Source organism: Saccostrea cucullata, unplaced genomic scaffold, assembly GCF_032062105.1.
Source record: "Saccostrea cucullata isolate Sc308-1 unplaced genomic scaffold, CSIRO_AGI_Scuc_v1 ctg1661, whole genome shotgun sequence".
NCBI lineage: Eukaryota > Metazoa > Mollusca > Bivalvia > Ostreida > Ostreidae > Saccostrea > Saccostrea cuccullata.
Genome location: NW_026922650.1, coordinates 184,512 through 195,000, shown reverse-complemented (window position 1 = coordinate 195,000; position 10,489 = coordinate 184,512). Strand labels below are relative to the sequence as shown.

The following is a 10,489-nucleotide window of genomic DNA, read 5'->3' as shown; positions in this document are numbered from 1 at the left end:
GGGCTCTATAGATTATATAGAGAAAATACATGAATTCTTTGAAAATCTTCTTCTCTGCTCCTAGGTATTAATTAGATAAACTAAGTAAGTGCATAGTTATGATGAGCAAGAGTGCCTCTACAAAAATTGTGAATTTTATGGCCCCAGGGTCAGGGGTTCTGGTGTTAGGCCGGGGCTCTATTGATTATATAGTGAAAATACATGGATTCTTTGAATTTTTTTTCTCTGCTCCTAGGTATTAAATAAACCAACTAAGTATATAGTAATGATGAACAAGATTCCTCTTCCAAAATTGTGAATTTTATGGCCCCAGGGTCGGGTTTCTGGTGTTTGGGCGGGGCTCTATTGATATTATAGTGAAAATACATGAATTCTTTGAAAATTTTCCTTTCTGCTCCTAGGTATTACGCAGGTGAACATACCTATATAGTTATGATGAGCAAGGGTCCTAATCTTCCAGAATTGTGAATTTCAAGGCCCCTGGGTCAGGGGTACCATAGACGGGGGGGGGGGGGGGGGGGGGGGGGGGGGGGTGTTACTTATATAGTGAAAATGAATGAATTGTTTGAAATCTGCTCCTTGGTATTAATCAAATATTTTTGAAAAACAAGGATACCTTTTTAAAAATTGTGCAATGTGTGGATTTAGGCCTAAGGGTCAGGGGTTCATGTGTGAAAGGGGCACTTATACACTGATTAGTTGACATGCATTTTTTGCTCCCCTACCCTGCCTTTGGGTATTAAGTAACCAAACTAAGCAACTGCTAAATGTATTGTTATAATGATCAATGGTTCCTCTTTCAAAATTGTGAATGCTATAGAATCTATAAATAATATCACTGAAAAAAAAACATACTGGAATACGGTACATGATTACAAACAATAAAAACTGAATATTATTCATATCTGACATGTAAAAGATTTGATGATCGAGGCCAACATGTATATTGCACAATTTTGTTAAACCACAAATACGGGATTTGGTACATTCTTGGTCATAATAATTAAAACATTCCCTCTCCACAAGGAAACAGACAAAAAAAACCAAACATTGACATTCATCACAACACTTTTCATCATTACTATCTTTCCCATAATCTTTCCTTAGAAAAAAATATGACTATATTACAACTTCCTTTGTTCTGAATAAAATTTTTGGAAAAAATACAAAAAATGAGTTCCATCCCATGGACAGACAATCTGCATTTCCACTTTATAAACAGTTGTGCACCCCATCCCACAGGAACCACTGACCCTGGGGCCACATATTTCAAAATTTTCAAAAAGACATCTTCGTTTGTCAGAAATGGTTGATTAATACAAAATTGCTGATTTCAAAGCATAATAATTCATTTTCAGAATATGTTAACCCCCTCCTCCAGTGCTCCTGACCCAAGGGCCTTGAAATTAATCATTTTGGAAGAGGCACCGTTCTTCGGCATAAATTTGTACTTAGATCATTGGCATGATACCCAGGAGCAAAATGAAGGAATAGATTTTCGGAGAATTCATGTATTTTCACTATATAATCATTAGAGCCCTGCCCTAACACCAGAACCCCTGACCCTTGGGCTATGAAATTCACAAATTTGGAAGAGACAGCCTTCCTCATTATAACAATGTAATTGGTTTAATACTAAGAAGCAGAGGAGATTTTTTCAAAGAATTAATGTATTTTCCCTACCAGGGTATATAATTATTAGAGCCCAGCCCTACCAGAACCCCTGGCCCTTGGGCCATGAAATTGTCATGTTGTAAATTTTGAATTTCACGCGGGTGACAGTAAGGGAGGTCAATATTACCGCTACATCGCCATCAATTTCAACTCATTACCGCTACATTTTTTGTTTACCGAAATCAATTCATTTACCGCTACATATTGAACCAGCCGAAAACAACTCATTACCGCTACATATTGAATCAGCCGAAAACAACTTATTACCGCTACATATAGAACCAGCCGAAAACAACTCATTACCGCTACATATTGAACTAGCCATGTATGGTACGGAATATGATTTCCAATCATGAAAGATAAAACATTATATAATCATTGAAAATTGTGGTTTACCTTTTTTGTTGGTTACCCCCCCCCCCCCCCTTTCATTTAGCCACCCACTTTCAATTTGCTTCCGAACGCCTTTGATTTAATACCAAGAAGCAGAAGAGATGATTTTTAAAGAATTAAAGCATTTTCACTGTGTAATCATTAGAGCCCCGCTCTAACACCAGAGCCCCAGACTCGGGGGCCACAATGTTAACGCACGACGAACGAGGCCCGCCGACGGAAGAAAAAAAACTCATAGCAATAGGTCACCTGAGTGACATAGGTAACCTAAAAATGAAACTCGTAAATTTACCTATCTTGTCATCGGTCATTTTCAAATTATTTTGTTTAAAAAATATTTTAATTGTTGTCACCTTAACTCTTTTCATGAAAAAACAAAGCAAAGGCAAAGAAATAAAATAAATCAAAAGAATTTATTTATAATTGAAAAATAGTTATGTAACTTCATAAAAATTAATCCATGATCTGACAGGAAACTTCAATAAATGCAAAATGTGGTCCATCATGGCATAATTTGTGAACATAGTTTATTGAAACACTTTTTAGAAAATGAAAGATCTTTGGTATAGTCTATAAAGGAAGGCCTTGGAGATCAGTGGAAAAAACGGGAGAAAAATCCTGCAGATCTCTTCTTTTGTCCATTTTCTTTCTTCTACAAATAATAAAAAAAACAATTAAATAAATGTAAGGTCTATAAGTCATGCTAAGAATTTACTGAGGTATTCATACAGTAAAATACGCTTGCAAAGTGATAGAGACAACACAATTTTCTTCTAAATACAACTAGGCACATGTATATCTGAGAAGTATTTAAATAATACGTTTTAAAAAAAATCTCTGTGTTGTTAGCTAAATTTGTAATAAGTGTGTTTGGTATAATGGTGTTTAACTGTATAAGATAAATGTCTACTATACTATAAGACTGAGTATAGGTACATGTATTTCTAATTAAACTTTTTTGAAAACATGTGAATGGGTTTTATTCATGTTGCACTGTATCATAAATATTATGTTTGATACATTTGTACATCAAATTTACTTACATTTCTGCATAGTAACTTGAAAGACAAATTCCATTTACTTCCTTTCTTGCAAATCTGTGAGAACAATACATAAATCATATTAAAAATAATCATTTTTTAATAAATTGTTAATTGTTGTTACTAGAAAATGTTTAATTTAAGATGCAAATTTGAGTAAGGAATAAGAAATCACCATATAACAATAAAGTAATATGTTACTTAAAACAAGAGGCCCATGGGCCACATCGCTCACCTGAGTAACTTGGGTGATGCAGTTCTTATCAGATTCCCCCTCTTGTTATACCTATTATGCCCCACTACCCCCTTCCCTTTTATGATTTTAAGAATTTAATATCTACACTACCCAAGGATGCTTCCATATAACTTTCAGCTTTCCTGGCCCAGTGGTTCTTTAAAGATTTGTTCTATATATTTCTATGTAAAACTTGGATTCCCTATTGTGGCCCTGCCCTACCCCCCGGGGGTCATGATTTGAATAACTTAGAATCTACGCTACCCCAGGATGCTTCCACATAAGTTTCCGCTTTCCAGGCCCAGTGGTTCTTGAGAAGAAGATTTTTAAAGATTTGTTTTATATATTTCTATGTAAAACTTGGATTCCCTATTGTGGCCCCGCCCTACCCCCGGGGGTCATGATTTTATCAATTTAATATTTACACTACCCAAGGATGCTTCCATATAAGTTTCAGCTTTCCTGGCCCAGTGGTTCTTGAGAAGAAGATTTTTTAGTGACCCCACCCTATTTTTGTCTTTTCATGATTATCTCCCCTTGTAAAGGGACTTGGCCCTTCATTTTAACAATTTAAACTCCCCTTCAACCAAGGATGCTTTGTACCAAGTTTGGTTAAAATTGGCCCATTGGTTCTTGAGAAGAAGTCGAAAATGTGAAAAGTTTACAGACGGACGGACGGACAGACAGACAGACAGACAGACGGACGACGGACAAAATGTGATCAGAAAAGCTCACTTGAGCCTTCGGCTCAGGTGAGCTAAAAAGTACAAAGTACCAGTTGATTGCAACATTTTTAATGTATATAAGTACTAGAATATAAAAGTACTTGGGAAACATACCTGATCAGTCTTTTGTTCAGTATCTATTAGACGTGTCTCATATTCTGGTCCACTTGTACATCCATCTCTAGCCAGCTCAGTGGGAATACTCTTGGAGCAGATTTCTACCAGTGACAAGGGGTTCTAAAAGTAAAAGCGTTTATCACATAAGATTTATCCTTAGGTTATTAAAATACTCTCATTCGCATTTGCTTGTGTACAGAAATTTGAATTAAATGAGGAAGGTTAAAATAATCCGTACCTGTGGCATTAAGACCTCCATGAAACGTATTGATGGTAGTAACATTAGTTTGATATAGGGGTTCAGTTCTTCATCCTGAAAAAAAGAATGAGATATGTCAATTGTTTTCTGTTTTATGCCCTTGATTTACCCCGGTTAAAACATCTTTGTAGTTTCTAATCTCAAATTTGATTTTTAAACACTTTTAATAGCAAATGTTTAGAACATCTACTCACTTCTAACTCCATGGTGTCTTTTAAAGGAGAATTGGCTCTGGATTCCTTGATCTCTTCATATTGTTTCTCCTATTAAAAATATCAAAATAAGTCTAGAAACTCGGAGTGATTATATTTTTATTTTATAAGCATTTCAAAAATCAGTCCTTATACATCCAAAATGTATTTTTATACAACTGGAATTAAACCCTTTTAAATTGATGTCAACAAAAAAAAAGTTTTATTATAACCTGAAAATGGTAATTTTATCTGAATGGACAATTATAAATCTAGTAACTTACAACCACTGTGTCAAATCCTGGTTTGTAATCATTTCTCTTTTGCCATTCATATCTGTAACACGCGTGAATGGTATCATCCCCAACAAATGGCTGAAATATAGATTTACACAATCTATTATACAACTTTGATAAAGAAGGAAAAGAAATATGAAATTCACTTCTTCATTAAATATTTAACTTATTCTGTTCTTAAATTATAAGACACTTCTTGATTAAATATTTAACTTTAAATTATAAAACCGAACTTTAAAAGAAGGGACGGCTCTTACTTCGAGACATGGTAATTGGCGTCCTAACCATCCAAGGTATTCTTCTCCGCTTGAAAATTCTGGTTTGATGTCTTCGTCGTCATTTTCTGCTGCTAGCTGTTCCATAGGTTCTCCCTCCTGGAGAAAATTTAGGAAACGTAAATAAAGTCAATTCGACAGTAGTTTTATATTGAGAATTCAACTGAATGAACATGAAATTGAAAAGTTATATCTAATTTTTTGAATTAGAGCATGATTGAAATGACTCACAAAGAGTGTTTCCAGCCAAGGCGTGTAGCTGAAATCGTCCCGACTCCATTGGCGGAAGAAATAATGATGAACCTCATATTCTGGTAAAAATGGCTAAAAAGAAAGAAGAAAAAATGTAGACTTCAAATCCGAAATTGAAATAATAACATGATCATACACAATGTATTGATATCGTAAGTACAATAATTATTTTTTCACTATAGAAATATCCTTTCTGCTGAATTTTGCATTAGATTATTTTACTTACTTCCAGATAAGAAAGTCTTCCCTCCACCCAATCGAGAAATTCTGATCCGCTAGAAAATTCTGGTGTAATGTCCTCTTCGGGTTTTATTTTGTACAAATCTTCCTCTGCTTCTTCCTTGAAAAAAATATGAACAATAATTTCAGTTCATTTCCGCATTGAAAAAAGTTTCCAAAATGAATTGAAATTATCACCCTGTAAAAATCCTAAAAGTTGCATTTCGCCTTTTGTTACTCTTTCTTACCTTAATTGTGTCCAAGTCCTCAGCATATTCTTTGATCCTCCACAGCTCTCTTGCTATGGTCGCATCGTCCGGTAGATAAATCTGAAAATTATTTCACTTATTAATCAACATAATCAAATTGAAATTTTTATTTGTTATGAAAGTAAACCTATGAAAATGCATCATACAGTTTTGTTATAAAACAAATAAGAAAAAGTAAAAAAAAAAAAAGTACCTTAAAGATATTTTCTGGTATGTCGGAGAAATTGCCTCTGCTAAAGTTGTTTTGGGATATTTTTGCAATATCTTTCCTTTTTTCCTTAAAAAAAAATATAAGTCAAGTTAATACGATGAAGTTTGTGAAATCAAAAAATTATATTCATCCGAAATTATTCCAACAGAAAAGTATAACTACCACTCTTCTACGCTCCTCTTTGAGTTCCAATTCCATCTTGAATTCCGTCATATCGTTTGGAACAGCCGCCTAAATTCAAAAGGTCATGATAAGTACGATTATCTTTTTGTACATTCAACTAAAAATCATTTTCGCTCAAAAAAAAGGGGGGGGGCTTCGAAAATTTTTTGACTTACTTTCATCTTCATCTGCATCTGGTTCAGCCTGTTATTCAAGCTCATCAGAAATTCATTACCATTTCTGTATTCTTTTTCTTCTTTTACATCCTAACAGAAAAAAAATATTGTGACATATTATATATATGCAGTATAATTATTCAAGACTTTTTAGATTATATTATTTTGCAAACTAAATGTTTAAATTACCATCGTGTTTGCTCTTGCTAAGTTGTCTACTTTGTTGTCTTTCATCAAAGCAATTATGACGTCATAGTTAAAAGTTCCCATCATAGAAACGCTAACTAAAACCCATTCGGTTTCCAAACCCGATTAGATTTTTTTAAAATTGATGTACAAAACACTTTTCTTTTATATTCATTATAAGAGATGTTTATAAATGTAAAAAAAAAAAAGATAATATCTCTCATATATAATGGAAACAAATGATGATAAAAAATATTATCAATTTTCTTTTTTCTTATTAGAGCAATTTTAATTTTTAGTTTCTTTTTACATATATATGTACTATATAAATTATCAATCTCAAATCGTTTTAATATTGAAATAAATATTCTCAGTCTAAAGTTTTTGGAAATATTGTTATAAAGATGTTGGCTGAAGATTACTTACCATTGTCTTCATCTGAATTTCAAAATAATGATGAATCTTTACATTCAGCTTTGTTGTTCATAAATCACAAGTCTGCGCTCTTGCATTGGAAGCAATTGTGACGTCACAATCCGCAACGTCATCGTGCTTTATCCAAACCCGATGGAAAATAATAATTTTGTATCGGTGGAATAAAAAAATATAAAAAGTAAATACTGTGCAAACAGAGAGGAAAGAAAAGAGGAAATAATGCAACTCATCAAATATGAATAGTTTATAACGAACATAGTTTTGAAAATAATGAGGATAAAATGGATTATGTACTAGCCGTTGACAAACTTCGTTCATTATCTTCAAACAACCAATTTGGCCTTAGAAATCTGACTATGTGACCTACAACCAAGAAGGGTAATTTTTATTCAATTTAGAACACCTGATATAATTTTAAAGGCTTGTTTTTAGGCAGGCAAATAATTTTTTTCATATACATTCTTTCCAATTCAAACAAATGACCACCTACATCCTGCATGCTAAAGAAACAGACCCCTAGCAAGGATTTCAAAAGTGGGTAGAGGGCAACAACAATAAAATTTATGCTACATCTAAGGAAAATTTACTCAAGCAAAATACTAAACTCATAAAAAGTTTGACTCTTTTAAGATTTTAAAATGACATATCCATATTTTATTTTAAAACCAGAAGTCTCTGTCGAGACTGTAGCTCTACTGGTTTATACTTAAAACAAAGGAAGAGAAAAGTAGCAGTTGGGACTTGAGACTTTAAAACAGCATATAAAAAAAATGAAAATTTACTAATAAAAACCAATGCACAGAATTATGTACCTTATATAGTCATAAAAAATTTGGCTCTTTTAGGAGTAGCATTTTAAAGAATTTCACACATTTTTAGTAACCATGGCAACACCCTTTTGAAATCAAAAACCAATGACAGAATTACGTATCTTAGTGTAGTCTACTTGTGTGCCAAGTTATACTGAAATCGGATCACATCTGTAGGAGCTAGCATTTTGATTTTTTTTTTTTAGTGACCATCTCATGAGAGAGAATTATGTATCTTATGTATCTACTTTTGTGCCAAGTTATATTGAAATCGGACAAAAGTGTTAGCATTTTGAAAGAATTTCACAGAAATTTCTATTTTTAGTAACCATGGCAACACCATTCATCGAAATCAAAAACCGATGCACAGAATTATGTATCTTAGTGTAGTCACTTGTGTGCCAAGTTATATTAACATCAGACCAAAATTGTAGGAGGAGTAGCATTTTGAAAAATTGTTTACAGACAGACGGAGAGACGGCATTACTATCGCATAAGCTTTTTTTAAAAAGTTATCCATATTATTGTTACTTCTTGATTTTTTTTTTCATCATCTCATGAGAGAAGTTTTTTTTTGAAATTGGTTAGGTTATGGAGGAGAGGGTTGAAATTTTTTAAAGTTTACTGATATCAGACAAATAGACCTGAACACACTTTGATAAGAAAAGCTTACTTTTTGGCCCAAGTGAGTTAATAAAAATCAAAACAATTATAAGCACAACAGAATGAGTGGTGAAATTGTTTATCTAACAATATTGCTGTAATGTTGTACATAAATAGAGGAATGCATCATATTTTGTTAAAGAATTATTCTACATATATAAAGAAAATTTGTTCATTTTCAAATAGAGATAGAAAAAATATGCAGTTGGGAAACAACAAAGAGAAATCAATTTTTTTGACAAGATTTGTAAAACTGAAACTAAACCACCCAACAATAAAAGTTACGAAACATTAAAAATGGCCACATATAAGGAGCATGGTGACTAGGTGTTGATCACAGTGTTAAGTTATAAATAAAATCATCCCTTCCCAAAGGATATTGCAAGGTACCGTGTAATTGTTTTACTTTCAAAATTATCTGATGGCTTTTATATACCAGATTTTTGCTTTGCCTTTGATCAAAATCAGCATTTCTAAATACAGGCTAACCTTTCAAAATATGAAAAGATAATCAAAGTCTAGAAACATACATGTAGAAGCTGTAAAATCTCTGGACTAAACTTTATCCCCCATAAAAAAAACTGTTGATTAACATTATAATATTTACATTTGGTTCAAAGGTACATGTATAGTAGGGGGAAAATTTTTTTAACAAGTTTAAAGCAAATTAAACAGTTCAGACCAGAACATACATATGGACGGTAGAATGAGACTAAATATGGAATAAAATTTGATTGAAAAAAAATATGGCTATTAATTAAAAATTAGGATATTATAATTTATTACATTGGCATATATGTATTTTTTAAATTTTCAAGACTGAAATAATATGTAATACAATATGGATTTTTTTTGTATGGAACTAACATTAGATTACATGGGAATATAATCTTAAACTTATAACACTCAATACACAAACATGTGTAAAAATCCCTGTGTTATGAATAAATATATAAAAATGCTTATAAATACATAATGATTTTATGGCAATTTTTGGTTGGGGAAAAAAAGATGTTATAAAATATACAGAAATGAATTACAATTTTTAAAGAAGATGCTTGAAAATGATAGAAAATAGTGTTAGCTGCTTTGAATAATGATGACGAAAACATGAACAAAACAATGCGTCATAACAAAGAAATTTAACAGGTGCAGACAAAAAAAGGCATGTATGAAAATTATGGCACAGAATGTTTTACATAAAGGGTTAGTGATGAGATTGACACAAATGAAAATGAATTCATGACATAACAGAAATTGCGTGATAAGTGAGAGCAGTACAATGATATACAATATGTGGAAAATACATATACAAATAATATCAAAAATTAATTGCAAGATATACATGTATGGTATACTTTATAAACTAATGCTTGCTACAGAAAATTTCTATATTTTTGTTTGTTCTTTAAGAGTTTGATAATTTTTTTTTCTTTACACACAAAAAAACAGAAAATATATGCATATATAAATAAAAAGAAAAAGTACAAGATACGGAAAAAAAAATCCCATACAAATTCTGGATATTTGAATATAAATGTAAATATAGGAAGACACTGATTGCACATATACAATTGCTTAACAAATACAATCCATGCAAATACAGGTATATATTAACTGAAAAATTACATGTGTTACAACTTATACGTGTATATAAAACATTATATGAATAATGACCCATCTGTTACAAAGGATCAAATAAAGAGAAATACAGGGGTAAAGGGACTGAGTTAATGAAAAAATAACAACAAATACTGTGTAATTGTATAAATAAAGAATGTTGCACTTCATTATTTTTTTTTTTTGATCTTGTGGAATCTTCAAGGTCACAAACTTTTTAGAGCATCCAGACAGGCAAGATAGACTAAAGTATACTGGTCCTGAAAGAAAGTGTATAATGTC

At 32.0% G+C, this 10,489-nt stretch overlaps 2 protein-coding genes across 2 annotated transcripts in view; both read right to left on the bottom strand.

Annotated features, from left to right (window-relative positions):
• Positions 1-2,510: 2,510 nt before the first annotated feature.
• Positions 2,511-6,778, bottom strand: LOC134262153 (uncharacterized). Its single transcript, XM_062744543.1, has 14 exons — positions 6,684-6,778; positions 6,495-6,584; positions 6,319-6,387; positions 6,139-6,222; positions 5,925-6,005; positions 5,684-5,797; positions 5,437-5,529; positions 5,188-5,304; positions 4,919-5,008; positions 4,638-4,706; positions 4,423-4,497; positions 4,182-4,304; positions 3,111-3,164; positions 2,511-2,719 (listed from the first exon to the last, which is right to left on the bottom strand). The coding sequence occupies exons 1-14, from the start codon at positions 6,765-6,767 to the stop codon at positions 2,660-2,662; spliced, it is 1,203 nt and encodes a 400-aa protein (XP_062600527.1). The 5' UTR covers positions 6,768-6,778; the 3' UTR covers positions 2,511-2,659.
• A 1,872-nt stretch (positions 6,779-8,650) lies between these two features.
• LOC134262162 (tyrosine-protein phosphatase non-receptor type 13-like) overlaps positions 8,651-10,489 on the bottom strand; it is a 35,552-nt gene continuing 33,713 nt past the window's right edge. The window contains 1 exon segment of the mRNA XM_062744554.1: positions 8,651-10,467. Within this exon segment, the coding sequence (XP_062600538.1) occupies positions 10,414-10,467 (54 nt within the window). The 3' untranslated portion in view covers positions 8,651-10,413.

Bases quoted from the DNA above. Each gene is read 5' to 3' on its own strand.
- LOC134262153 (XM_062744543.1), bottom strand. From the start codon at position 6,767: ATGATGGGAACTTTTAACTATGACGTCATAATTGCTTTGATGAAAGAC. The intron at 5,305-5,436 runs GTGAGTCATTTC...AATTTTCTCCAG, and splicing joins CTTGGCTGGAAACACTCTTT to GAGGGAGAACCTATGGAACA. The intron at 3,165-4,181 runs GTATGTTTCCCA...TTGTTCTCACAG, and splicing joins CTGAACAAAAGACTGATCAG to ATTTGCAAGAAAGGAAGTAA.